The sequence below is a fragment of the Trachemys scripta genome, chromosome 22, assembly GCF_013100865.1.
Source record: "Trachemys scripta elegans isolate TJP31775 chromosome 22, CAS_Tse_1.0, whole genome shotgun sequence".
NCBI classification, from domain to species: domain Eukaryota; kingdom Metazoa; phylum Chordata; order Testudines; family Emydidae; genus Trachemys; species Trachemys scripta.
In genome coordinates this window covers 15,536,185-15,550,657 of record NC_048319.1, presented here as the reverse complement: position 1 = coordinate 15,550,657, position 14,473 = coordinate 15,536,185, and the positions used below count along the sequence as shown (strand labels likewise).

The window sequence follows — 14,473 nt, the reverse complement described above, 5'->3', positions numbered from 1 at the left end:
GAAACTCTCCAAAATGATTATTTTTATTAACAAATAAAATCTAATTTTGGGCAACTCTATGGCTCTATAAATTGGAAAGAGAAGAGGATTCAGTTAATCAAGAAGAGGTGGCAGGGGGTTCAGCTTCTCCTATATGCAAAGTTGTTAAATCAAAGTCCAGGCAACCTAGAAAGACAGAAAGGACCAGTGGATTGGTATGGGAATAGAATCAGCGAAAAATGATTGGATAATTAGAGTCAGCAATCTCAATATCTAAAATTAAGTCTGAGATTAATAAATTACACAAAATACTACTCTGGTTTTATAAGCCTATTTATTCATAGAATCATAGAAGATTAGGGTTGGAAGAGCCCTCAGGAGGTCATCTAGTCCAACTCCCTGCTCAAAGCAGGAATAACACCAACTAAATCATCCCAGCTAGGGCTTTCCATTGTAGTAGTTGGTGGGATCTTTAAAGAAGTGTTGGACAGGCAAGAAAAAGTGGGATTCTTGGATTAATAATGGGGGATGTGTTTAAAAATACAGAGGTTCTGGACTGAAGTTTTTCCAGTAATATCAGTGTTGACAGGAATTCCCCATTTGTAAGAATCTGCAGGGCTGGACCCTGGGAGGCTCTGGGCTGCTACCACCTCTGCATTGCCACTGGAGGATTAGGCTGGGCTCCCACAGGGGAGGCAGGGCTCGGCAGGAAGTACCATCCAGCTGGACCTGAGTGTCGGCCCCTCAAAGCCCACTGATTGTCTGGTACCTGTATTTAAACCAGGAAGCTATGAAGCAAAGCTGTCTGAGCAACAACACAGGCTGCCTGCCTATCTCTGCTCCAGATCCTGCTTGCAATTGACCCTGGACTCTAGCTTCTGAGCCTGGTTTGTCCTCAGCTTCACTCTTCAACTGCTGTCTGTAACCTGGCACTCAACCCCGATCTCCTAGTAACCTGACCCTGACAGTCTCCTGACTCTCGGTTTGCCTTCTGGCCTGTCTTGGACTTTGACTTCTCGGTACCTGACCCTGCCTGCCTCCTGCCCAACCAGTAGGTCTGACTGCCCTTGTCCCAGTCGTGACACTGTTGTTCCATCCCCAGAACTGGGAGTTTTTAAACAGGAAAAATAAGGGCCTCAGAAAAGATATGTTATTAAAAGCTGTTATACTTGCCCTCAATACCCATTAATGATGAGACCCTTCTACCGTCTTTGCTGAAACAGTAAGTAAAGAATGGTGGTTTTCTACAGAACAGTATGAATATGGAGGGGAAGCAAATGTTGATATCTGACAATCTATAATAAGATTTACAAAAAATGGAAACTATGTCAGAACATGTGTCTGTACCTGATCCTGACTGGGATCTTCAGTCACTTATGTACAACAAGCAGTAGCAACAGTAAAACTGGCTAAGCTGACATCTACTCGACATCTTTTAATGGCTCAAACAAAATCTATTTAGGCATTTATATGTTGTTCATCACCATGGTATCTAAAATGCAAACATAGAATGTTAAAACTCAAACTGTATGTGTAACATTAGCCCTCTAAAACTTGAAGTACAACATTTCTCTGAAATGGTTGGTATGTTAGTGACTAGACTGTTTACTTCAATAAAAATTATACTAAAAAAAATGTTGCAAGTGATTAAAGCCATAGCCAAAATATTTGACTTTGTTTACAATTAATCAATAAAGCTGCAGAAAAGGACAGTTACCTGTTCCGTAACTGGCGTTCTTTGAGATGTGTTGCTCCTGTCTATTCCACAGTAGGTGTGCGTACTCGCCACGTGCACCGCCGCCGGAAGTTTTTCCCTTAGCAGTACCCGTACTGGGGCAACACTGTGGCAATCCCTGGAGTGGCGCCTGTATATCACGTTATAAGGGGAGCCATGGGGTCCCCCCACCCTCAGTTCCTTCTTGCTGGACAACTCCAACAGAGGGGAAGGAGGGCGGCGTGTGGAATAGACAGGAGCAACACATCTCGAAGAAGGCCAGTTATGGAACAGGTAACTGTCCTTTCTTCTTCGAGTGATTGCTCCTGTGTATTCCACAGTAGGTGATTCTAAGCAATATCTGTTGGAGGTGGGTAGGAGTTCAGGATGGTTCAGGACGAAGTACCGTCCTGCCGAACCCAGCGTCATCCCTAGATTGGGAGACGATTGCGTAATGTGAAGTAAAATGTGGGAACTGAGGCCCAAGTGGCCGCCCTACAAATGTCCTGGATGGGGACATGGGTGACGTAGGCAGCTGATGAGGCCTGAGCCCTCGTAGAGCGTGCCCTGACGATCAGTGGCGGGGAAATCCCTGCCAGATCATAGCACGTGCATATGCACAAAGTGATCCAGCGGGAAAGCCGCTGGGTGGAGATGGGCTGCCCCTTTGCCCACTTGGCCGAGGCAATAAAGAGTTGAGAGGATTTGCAGAACAGCCTAGTCCGATCCAGATAAAAAGCCAACGCCCTATGCACATCGAGCGTGTGTAGACAGCACTCCTCGTTAGAGGAGTGGGGCTTAGGACAGAGCACGGGGAGGAAGATGCTCTGCTCCATTTGGAAGGTGGAGACCACCTTCGGGAGGAACATCGGGTGTGGGCAGAGCTGGGCTTTATCCCTATGGAAAATCGTATAGGGGGATTCTGAGGTTAAGGCCCTGAGCTCCGAGCCACGTTGGGCCGACATGATCGCCAGGAGGAAGGCCACCTTCCATGAAAGGTGCGACCAGGAACACGTGGCCAGGGATTCAAAGGGGGGGGGTGTCCCGTGAGATGGGACAAGACCAGGTTAAGGTCCCATTGTGGTATGGGGGGGCCTAGAGTATGGGAACGAATGGTCAAGGCCCTTCAGGAAACGGGAGGTCACTGAGTGGGAGAAGACTGGATAAAAAGCCGATATGGCCACCAGGTGCACCCTGACGGAGGCAGGTGCCAATCCCTGGGCCCTAAGGGATAAGAGGTAGTCCAGGATAAACTGGAGAGGTGCGGCGGAGGGGGACACTCCCTGCTCACTCGCCCACCTGGCGAACCTGGACCACTTCGCCACGTACGTCCGATGCGTGGATGGTTTCCTGCTTTCCAGGAGGACTCGCCTTACCTGCTCCGAACACCTATTCTCCTCCTCATTCAGCCATGGAGCAGCCATGCTGTCAGGTGAAGCGCGGCCAGATTGGGATGGAGGGGGCACCTCCCGTCCTGGAAGAGGAGGTCTGGGTGGAGCGGTAGCGCCCTTTGAGGGGCCGCTAAGAGGTGTAGGAGGGGCCTGTACCAGTGCTGGCGGGCCCATGCCGGGGCTATGAGAATGACTTTCCCCTTGTCCACTTTCACCTTCTGAAGGACCTTGGCGATGAGGGGGAATGGGGGAAAAGGCATAAAGGAGCTGGCCCAACCAGCTCAGGAGGAACTCGTCGGAGATCGCATCTTCCCCCACCCCTCCCCTGGAGCGGAACCGGGGGCATTGCTGGTACTGACGGGTTGCAAACAGGTCGATCTGGGGAGCTCCCCACTCTTGGAAGAGCTGGTGAGCGACCTCCAAGTGGAGCAACCACTCGTACTGGGGGGAGAAGACCCCGCTGAGGCGGTCCGCTTGCGTATTGCGGACGCCCAGGAGGTGAGCCACCCTCAGGGAGATATCATGGGTATACAGAACTCCCATAGGTTCAGGGCTTCCCGGCAGAGGGCTAGGGAGTGAGTCCCGCCTTGCCTGTTGATATAGTACATGACGGCGGTGTTGTCCGTGAGGACTCTGACCACCTTACCTCAGAGGTGTGTGAGGAAAGCCACGCACACTAGCTGTACCACCCTGAGCTCCTTGACGTTTATGTGAAGGGGCAAGTCCGGGGCCGACCACGTTCCTTGGGTTTGCACATCCCCCGTGTGGGCTCCCCAGCCGAGGTCCGAAGCATCGGACATCAGGTCTATGGATGGGTTGGCCTCCCTGAAGGGAACCCCTTGTAGCATATTGCTTGGGCAGGACCACCATAGGAGGGAAGCCAGTATCGGGGACAGAACCGTGAGAACCTTGTCCAGACCGTCCCAAGCTTAGGAGAATTGGGAGGCCAGCCATATCTGGAGGGGCCTCATACGGAGCCTGGAATGGCAGACCACGTAAGTGCCCGCCGCCATGTGTCCCAGAATCCGAAGACATGCCCTCATCGTGGTCACCGGGAAGGCCGTGACCGAGGCGATGAGATCCTTTAGGGTCTTGAACCTGTCCAGGGGGAGAGAGGCTGTGGCCCTGGAGGAATCCAATGAACTCTCTGCACTGAACAGGCACTAATGTTGATTTGGTCTTGTTCACGACCAGGCCTAGATCGGCGCATGTCGAGAGGAGCAGCTCCACGTGGGACTCCACTTCAAAACGAGACTCCCCCTTGAGATGCCAGTTGTCCAGGTAGGGGAAGATTTGTACCCCCTCGCGCCTGAGGTAGGCCGCCACCACAGACATACATTTTGTGAAAACCCTGGGAGTCGTGGATAGGCCAAAGGGGAGGACCGCGAATTGGTAGTGGTCCATCCCTACCATGGATCGGAGGAAGCATCTGTGCCCCTCGAAAATATGGACGTGAAAGTACCTGTCCTGGAGATACAGGGCTGCGTACCAGTCCCCCAGGTCCAGGGAGGGGATAATAGAGGCCAGGAACACCATGCGAAACTTGGAATGGGTTAGGAACCTGTTCAGGTTGCGCAGGTCCAGAATAGGCCTGAGAGACCCCTTTCGCTTTCGGGATCAGGAAGTATCAGGAGTAGAACCCTTTGCCCTGGAACTGAACCAGAACCCTTTCCACCGCCCCTAGGTGGAGCAGCCGATCCACCTCCTGACGCAGGAGGCGGACATGGTCCGGGTCCCCTGGGGCCATCATGGAGGGTGGGTGATTTGGTGGGGGTGAGGTGAACTGCAACGTGTATCCCTTGGAAATGGTACTGAGGACCCACTGGTCTGAAGTTATGCGGGACCACGCCCTGAGGAAGGCAAACAATCGGTGCAGAACACAAACTTTATTAATCAGGGGGTCTCCCTGGCAACAGACCTGGTGCCCCCTGCAGATAGTCAAAACCGCCTCTTTCCCTGCCTCTTGCCCTTAGAGGGACCAGGCTGCGGGGCAGAGCGGGACTGCTGCTGAGACCGACGCTTCTGGTCTCTCAGCCTTTTGTACAGGGGCTCATATCTGCTCCTCGCAGGCTGAGCCGCCGGAAGCGATTTGGCCTTGTCCTTAGCCGGAGGGACATAGAGGCCCAAGTCTGCAAGATGGTGCGGGAATCTTTCATCCCATGCAGCCCGACGTCTGTCTGGTCCACAAAGAGCACCTTGCCATCGAATGGGAGGTCCTGCATCAGAGATTGTGCCTCTGTCGACAGCCCGGACAACAAGAGCCACGACGCCCTGTGCATGGTGATTGCGGAAGCCATCGAGCAGGCCGCCGTGTCAGCAGCATCGGACACCGCTTGCAGAGCCACTTTTGCTGCCTCCGACCCCTCTTCTATAAGAGCCTTGAAGTCCTTCCTGTCCTGGTCTGAGAGGAGGGGCTCAAATTTAGGCAGGGACTCCCACAAGTTGAAGTTGTAACTGCTCAGTAAGGCCTGGTGGTTGGCTACGCAAAGCTGGAAGCTAGCCGACGAATAAAATTTTCTGCCAAAGGAGTCCAGTCTTTTGGCATCTTTGTTTTTGGGGGTGGGCGCGGGCTGGCCCTGACGCTCTCTGTGGTTTACCAATTCCACAACGAGCAAGTTGGGTGCCGGGTGGGAATACAGGTATTTATGGTCCTTCGCCGGCACAAAGTATTTCCTCTCGGCCTTTTTCGAGATTGCGGCCAAGGAGGCGGGAGTTTGCCACAGGGAGTTTGAGATGTTGGCAATACCCTGGTGCAGAGGCAGGGCCATGCGCCGAAGGAGACAGAACGTTAAAGAGGGAATCAGACGGACCCTCCATCTCCTCGGCCTGCAGCTGGAGGTTGGAAGCCACCTGCTTTAGCAAGTCCTGGTGCGCCTTGAAGTCCTCCTGCGGGACCGATGGCGGAGGCGCCGCTATGGTGTCGTCCGGTACTGGAGAGAGGGCCCGTACGGAGTTAGGCGCCTCGGTCGGTGCCGGGGCATCGAGACCGAGGTCAGAGTCCTGGCGCAGGTCCGCTGACTCATGACTAGCCGACTTGTCCTGTGGGCAGCCAGAGGAGGTCGATGGAGCCCGAGACGCTCCAGCGATTGAACGGGCCTCCACTTGGGCTGGCACCGATGGTCACGGTGCCCACTGGCACCACTGTCCTTGCCACAGGGTCCCTGGCCATTGGTTCAGCTGAGCGCGGGATGGCAATATGTGCCCCAGTGGAATGGCGCGTGCCGAGGTTGGGTGGACCACCGAAGAATGCTCGGTGCCGCAGGAGCAGTAGGAGCGGTGTCTGTGGCATCGTCTCCCTCGGGACCGGGATCTCGATGACGACGAACGGTACCCACGCGACGAACTACTTCAGTACGCGTGGCGGTGATGCGAAGCCTGGTGCCGTGAGGGGAGGTACCCCGAGGGGAGCCTCTGGCATGATATCTAGACGAGCAGGAACTGGAACGGGAGTGCCAACATCTGTCCCGTCGAGAGTGGCTCTGGTACCCGCGTCTAGCAGGTGAGCGTTCCCGATGCCTCTCTCGGTGCTTCCGCTCGCTGTCAGGTGGCGTAGAGGGTCCCCGCGATTCCCATCCCAACGGCGCCTTGGACGGTCTGGCTGGCGTCGAGGGTGGCCAGGAGCTGTCAGAAGAGCGGTCGCTGCGCGCTGAAACTGCGGCTGCTTGGAGAGGTCTGGTGGGCACCCAAAGGGGGCTTGCCTTGCAACCTAGGACCCGTACCCGTTTGTGAACTTGGGACGGGCAGAGACATAATGTCCTTCGCAGCCTGCACCACCTCCGGCGTTGACGGCATTGTACCGGTGGGGATGCCTGGATTGACGGTACCGGGCTTCTCCACTCCACACGAGTTGGAGCCCTTGAGCCCGGGGGGGATCGAGGGCTGCCCAGCGCGGGACCAGCCTCCATCTTGTCCTTATCGCGGCGTAGTTGCGAGGCCGAGCCCTTCCCTTGCTTTTTGGAGGGAGAATGGCGCCGACTGATTGAAGGGGCCTCTCTATGTACCGATGATGTGGCGGCTGGCGCCGAGTCTGATCTGCGCACCGGCGTCGGAGTCAGCGCCGACTCCATCAGGAGAGCTCGAAGTCTGAAGTCTCTCTCCTTTTTGGTTCTTGGCTTGAATGACCTGCAGATCTTGCAACGGTCGCTGACGTGAGTCTCACCCAAGCAACGAAGACACTCAACGTGAGGGTCACTCCTGGGCATAGAACGGCGACAGAAGTTGCACGACTTGAAGCCTGGGGCACGGGGCATGTCCCGAGCCCACTCTAACAACTGAAGAACAATCTACAACAGTACCATTAAGGTCGAGAAGAAGGGCTGCAGCAGAGATGGAGCACAAAAGTTCCGACTACCTTCACTGGCGGCAAGAAGGAACTGAGGGTGGGGGGAGCCTGTGGCTCCCTTTATAGCGTGATATACAGGTGCCACTCCAGGGGTCGCCACAGTGCTCCCCCAGTACGGGTACTGCTAAGGGAAAAACTTCCGGCAGCAGTGCATGTGGCGAGCATGCACACCTACTGTGGAATACACAAGGGCAATCACGTTAAGAAGAAAAGATAGTTCCTGGAACTTTACATCCTAGACTTTAACTTTAGTGCATAAAATAATTATCACACAGAAATACATACAACAATCCATCCAGTAATAAGGAAAAAGATGAAAGGAGGAAAAAACAAACTTGACTGTTGCTCATATTAGATATTTGCATACAGAGTCCACTCCTTGAAGCAATTTCATTTCCAGACACCCAATGCAGGAGTGACAAGAACTGAAAAAATGATTCTGTAGTCAAGCCAAAGAGGCCATAAGAGGAGTTACATGAAAGAGCCAAGGAATCCCTAACACAAGTAGAGTTCAATAGAAAGTAGTTAAGGAGACACAATCCAGATACATTCCTGGTATGAACACTTACAAGCGAGCAGGAAAAGGAACAGAAGAGATTTCCAAAAACTACAGGGCAAATTCCATAGAGATGAGATGTTCAACATGCATGTCTGCTCAATCATTTTATTTGGAAAGATGCTTCAACATGGACTGAGTTACAGAAGAACAGGGTTTTAGTAGAAAACAGCCTTTAAAATCCCATGTCTTTATAAAGGACCATGAGAGCTTCCAGGACAGTACACAACACAGAGGTCAAAATTGCAAGCAGATGGCAATTCACCATCTTTCTATTAGTTGCCCAGATAATGCAGCTACTACCTCAAAGCCCTGCCGCAGTACGGTGAACCAAAGTAACACTGCCTCGTCCCTCTCTGTCACCACTGGTCACTGCTGCCTTTCCTAACGTACTGCCATCACACTCATGGAGCTCTCAATCTTAGCCCTGGTCTACACTTGGGGGGGAGGGGAGGAATCAATCTAGAGTTACGCAACTTCAGCTACGTGGATAACGTAGCTGAAGTCGACGTACTCAGATCGATTTACCATGGTGTCTTCACCGCGGTGAGTCGATTGCTGCCGCTCCCCCATCGACTCTTCCTGCGCCTCTCGCAGAGCTTGAGTACAGGAATCGATGGGAGAGTGCTCGGGGGTCAATTTATCGTGTTTAGACTAGACGCAATAAATCGATCCCCGCTGGATCGATCGCTGCTCGCTGATCCGGCTGGTAGTGAAGACATACCTTCAGATACACAGATCATGGGTACAAAAACAAACTTGGCTCAAGAAACTGCACACTGCTGCGAAAAATGCTTAAGACTTTTAAGTCAGTAGGAATGTGAGGGAGAGTTTGAGGGCAATCGTAACACAGATGCAAAGTCTAAAGGAAAGGCTTGAAAGTTCAGCTGAGAGGTAAAGAAATCAGCTACTAGAATAACCAGATCAGAGATGGTTAATACAAAAAAAGGATAAAAACAATGGAGTAAACTGGCAATCTTCTACAGGAAAAGATGCAGAAAAAAAACTGAATGCATGCTGCTGATTTCCCCCCCTCCTTTTTTCTAGGAACTTCATTGATTGATTAGATTACAAGTTCACCTTCAGTCAATGATAAGTGGTTCAGGGGTTTAATTTCTACATCTTGTGGAGTTGTCTTATCTTTCACTGTTGTTATCTTAAAAAGCAGTATAAGTTTTCTCATGCTGTAATGGATTGCACTTAAAAATACTCTTCATGTGCAATATGACTAAAGAAAGAGAAGTATAATTTAAAATAGTGTTCTGAGTGTTTCTGACTCATGTACCACCTCTATTCAAAATTCTGCAGGCCAGATTCTGTCCTCTGTTCCATCTGTGCAACCCCTCTGTCTTCAACAGGACAGACAGGTGGAACTGAAGACAGGATTTGGTGTGCTAATTAGAATTTTATGATACCTGAGCCAAAATAAACCTAGTTCCCCTCTCCCACTGTTGTAGAGATTCTAAAGGAGTATGAAACAGGAAAAATGTATGTCACTAAAACAAGTACTTGTGACTGAACACACACAAATTTGTGGAAGTAAATTCTTTATCCTCTGATTATTATAGCAAATTAATTTTCAGTTAACCAGATACTGAAGGATGTAAATATTAAATGCTTCAGCATTACTTTTAAAATGTGCATTTCAACAATAATTTGGCATTGGACTGACAAGTTTGCTATCAAATTATAAATGAAACTTATGAAAATATTGTTAGCTCTTTTCAATGCAATATTGAGTTTTACAATATTAAAACCAATCAAGGAAGCTTTAAAAAAAATAAAATAGAAAAATGTAACCTTATAATGAAACATTTAAAACAAACTGGTTCATCATGATGGAGAGTGTTACTGCTCTGCACAGAGACAGAGCCCAGATAGTCTCAGCCACAGAGAACAATCAGGGTCACCTGATTTAAACAGTACTGTAATGGTCAAAGCATCTCCAAATCACCTATTTTAACCAGAGGTATTGCATTAGTGTGCTAAACAGATCCATTTCCTTACATGTCTTTACAGGAGGTGAAACGTGCACATATTTGTTGGGATAATTCACAAAAGCAAAGGCAACTTATCTCTCCTAAACAGATTAGCCAAGAAGACTACACAATAAAAGTGACTTTAAAATGCTTACTAGAAGTTAGAATTCAGAGCATTATAACTTTCTTTTCAATTTAATTACAGGCAACATGATGGTCTACGTTCTCCCATCAGACCTCTGTTTCACCTCTGGAAGCAACACCACAGCAAATGAAAAGAAATGTATGTTTCAGGAAGTTTGATAAAACTTAATACTTTATCACCAAATAAAACAGGTTGAATATTAGATATATAAAAATTATGTTTAATGTTATGGTTGAAAGAGAATCAAGGCAAAAGGAAATTCAAATGTCATGACACATCAGCCTCAACTTTGAATTTCCTGGCATTTGTCTGTCAAGTTTATTATTTAAACAGTTTTTTTTAATAAATGTTTAATATACATATTTATAAAATGGCTTAAATTAAGGCATCATCCAGCTGGCTGAAGTGTCCAACACAAGCATCTCTGTCACTCTGCATGACTAAAAGCTGGTTCAGCTTACCCTCAGCAAAAGCAACACTGCTCAGAAAGGAGAAGAGGAAATAAAATAGGTAAAATCTCTTTAGTACTGTTCAAAACATGTTGCATTCAGTTAATTTGAAAAACAAATCTGAACACACTACAGACTTTAGGACTCAAACCTTTCAAGAAACTCACCATCATTTCAGCCAGAAATGAGTCAACTTGGCAGACAGAGCCCAGTTAAGGTCATCAAGGCTTAGGCAGAAGATGGTAAACTTCTGAACCCATAGTGTAGTTTTACAGAAAGCCTCTAATATTCTGGAAAACGAATATTGTCCACTTAACATGAAACAGTAGAGGGAAAGCAGTTACAGTCTAAAAGACACAGCATAAACTTTCAGAAGGCCTACTTAAAGGAAGGAAAACAGAAACAATCATCACCTACAGCTGCCAACTGAAAGCCTTTCAAAACTTGATCCAAAAGGCCAACTGGAGCTTAATATTAATACATTTTTTTGGGTCCATTGAGACTATACTCTTAAAGGTGTCACACTATATGTCTTGCAATAATTCTTCTCTCAGAAGAACTGTATTTATTGAGTGGCAGAGGGATGGCCCTCCTCATTGAGTTGGAGATTATATTCTATTTCCAGGATATTAACAGGTTCCTGAAAACCTTGTTAATTGCATTTAAAATGCAAGGTTTTTTTGAATGGATTGGAATGTTTATAATTAAAATAAAGAATGTGCATGTCTTAGAAATAAATCAAATGGCTTTGATCAGTAAATTCTTAAACAGAATAGATTCTACATAATATTTATAATTAACAAAAGTTAATCTGACTACTTTGCCCCTCTGCATGTGCAACAGGTGTGCAAAGAAACGACTCAGGTTGCACAAGAGATGCCCACGTTTTGGATACTGAAAAGCTGCACTGGCAATTTATGAAGTGCAATTGCCCCTAATATTGTTAAAGCTGAATAGACTGTAGTCTCCCTAAACTTGGTTGTGGAGATGCAGCTCTCCCATTGCATGGAAGGGCATCTATTCCGCAGTTCTAGCACGAGTGAAGGTGGCTATGGCCTCACTCTAAAACCTTGCAGGTCACACTTTGAACACTCACAGGACAAAAACAAAACCTGACTTGTGGCAGCTGACCAGTTATAAAGAGGTTGCAAACCATGAACAGCTGCACCACATGCTCTCCTTTGAAGAGAACTTCAGACTTTTCTTCAGCAATAGGCCAAGTCTGCACTATAAAGTTTTCTCAGCACAGCTATGTTGACCAAGGGTAAGAACCCCCTCCCTGCAGTCGACGCTGCTATAAACCCCAAGTGTACATGCAACTATGACAACAGACGAGTGCTTCAGTCAGCATAGCTAACATAATTTGGGGAGGTGGTGTTACTATGCCAACTGAAAAAACCCTTCTGTGTGCATATCCTGCATTTACACTAGAGGTTTTTGTCAACATAGCTATACTGGTATAGCAATACCAGCAAAATATTTGTAATGTAGACAAACCCATAGAAATCAAAGCTATATTCATAAAAATAATAGTAAGTAGAGATTCAAAGAAACCTGCTGAACTTCCTAAATCAAAGTCAGTCCTTAAAGTCTCCTGCAGACCATTCTGCCAGATCACTAAGTTGTGCAGAATGTTACTATTTATGATCTGATTTATCTGGTAAATAAGGATGTGGGGTGCTTTTAAAAACCAAACAAAACATCAAAGATACTTCGAGTAAGCTTGTCTACTGCGTATTATTCTGCAAGGTCCACTCAGTGAACATTTTATTTCAAAGACAGATCCTAGAATTCATAGGAGTGCTTACAGTGCTTACTGGAGATCCATGCATTCTGCCTTTTAATCTAGAATATCATCCAACCCAGGCACCTGGAAGTGGGAAAAAAAAATGTTGAGGAAAGAGATGCATTTAATGCACCATGGAAAACAAATCCTTGCAGAAGGCTGTTAATTTAACCAGTTCTCAACATTTCTTGAGTGTCAATTTATACTAAACCATTCACTTGCATCAATGCCTTTTACAAGCAGAAATTGAAAAGTATCAAGGAGGGAAAATCTATAAAACGACAGTATTTCTCCCCGCTTAGCATTGTAGCAGACTTGTCCGATGCTTTTCCTCCACATTAATCTACACCATACTAAAGCAGTACAACAGCCACACAAGCCCAGAGTACTGTATAAATAAAAATTCTTACTATTACCCTAGTATAATGAAATAGGAAAGAGAAAAGGCATCCAACTAATAAAATGATCACTGAAATTCATACATCAGAATTTTTGTAAAGCACCATATTTCAGAAAGCTGTTTGAAATGTATAGCTGTATCTGAAGTCAAAGGCAGAATATCCTTGCATTTGATAATCAGATTCCCAGTGAGGTTCCTCAATGAATGTGAACACTACTGAACCAGTCTACATACTGGTTTTCTGATTTTATGTGGGGAGGTTTGGAGATGGGGACGGGAACGGGCAGGGGGGAAAAGGATTTCCTATTTCATCATCTAATCCAGCTGGTTCTTTTCTACTGTTAGGCTCTTGCTTTCAGGGTCATCCTTGTTCTGACTGGTTTGTTGTTCTATTTGTGGGATGGAAATTTGTGGCTGTTCTGCTCGCATGCTGGGATTGGTCAGCTCCTTGGTATTCAAGTTAGGCAGCTCCTCTGCACACAGGGAAGGGTTATTTCGATCATCTGCATGGAGCGTGGGGTTGGTCATTTGTTGTTCTGCTTCTTGTTGAGATGCTGGTGCATTCGTATCTTTGGGGGGGTTGGGGTAGCTGACAGGAGCCAGAACCAAGGGAGGATGAGGTAGGTCTTTCTGTAAGAAAATAAAAAAAATAAAAATCATTTTTAGGATGATGTGAAGTGAGTAACAAGAGCTACTATTGCTACTAAGAGCAACTTAAACCATAATTTCTCAAAACCAGCTAGTTTTTACAGGAGACCAATCATTATACTGAATGGCCAACAGCAATTACACAATGGCCTTTTGGTGAAGGAGTTCAAAAATATGAACTGAAGCACATTGAAAGGAGAAGGATTACTTGCTGCGCAACTGCAGTTAATTCAAATCATCCCTAATTGTTGAAAGATTTGCACATCTATTCTCTGGGCAGGTCCCACTGAGTAACAAACACAGTGGGAGAATGTTCTCTAATTAATCTAATTAAATGTTTAAAGCCTATAGGCTCATTATCTCTGACTGATATGGGAAGCACTCTCAGCTCTCTTCCTGTTTACCTGCCGTGGTGATAGTTGCTTCCCATCCTCACTAATAATAAATAACAGCTGGCACTTTTCTGGCACAGTTCACCAGATCTCAAAGTATTTTAACATTAATTAAGCTTCACAATTCCCCTACAACATTTTATTCTCATTTTACAGTTGAGGAACTGAAGTGTAAGATATGTTAAGTACCGAGATGAGAAATTAAACCCCTGCCCCAAGCTCTACCCATTAGGTCCTATCTCTGACTTTTCCTTTCTACTGGAGAGTAATCAAATTTAAGGGATACACATTCAATACAGATAATGTCCCAAAAATCTGGATAGCAGTAGCTATTTGTTTTAAATACTTTACCAGTGATTTGCTCTGGTCTTCCCCATGATTAGGTGTCTTTAACAGACTACCTGTAAGATGGTCTATTGGTTTTCTCCACTGTGTTTCATTTTTTCCATTTGCATCATGAGGGCTCGTCTGGTTCCTGTAGTATGTTCTCTTAAATAGAAAGTGACCTCTCCTCCTTTCAGCCCTTGTCTATCATTGCTATATATGCTCTTCCTACCTGAATTGCCATTTGACTTGTACATTTAATTCCAACAAGCTTCTTCAAACTTAAAGGTCAAGCTTCCTATGCATTATCAACTCAAACTCAACCTGCCTATTAGCTCTGTGCCTGGCATTTGTGTAGACCAGAGATG

The 14,473-nt window shown here is 47.0% G+C and overlaps 1 protein-coding gene across 2 annotated transcripts in view; it reads right to left on the bottom strand.

The window, feature by feature from the left end:
- Window positions 1–10,310: 10,310 nt before the first annotated feature.
- SPPL2B (signal peptide peptidase like 2B) overlaps window positions 10,311–14,473 on the bottom strand; it is a 99,082-nt gene continuing 94,919 nt past the window's right edge. The window contains exon 15 of one of the 2 annotated variants that reach the window (XM_034755333.1): window positions 10,311–13,371. In XM_034755333.1, the coding sequence (XP_034611224.1) occupies window positions 13,057–13,371 (315 nt within the window). In that variant the 3' untranslated portion in view covers window positions 10,311–13,056. The remainder of the gene's footprint in view (window positions 13,372–14,473) is intronic. The other variant, XM_034755334.1, reaches the window with a different exon arrangement.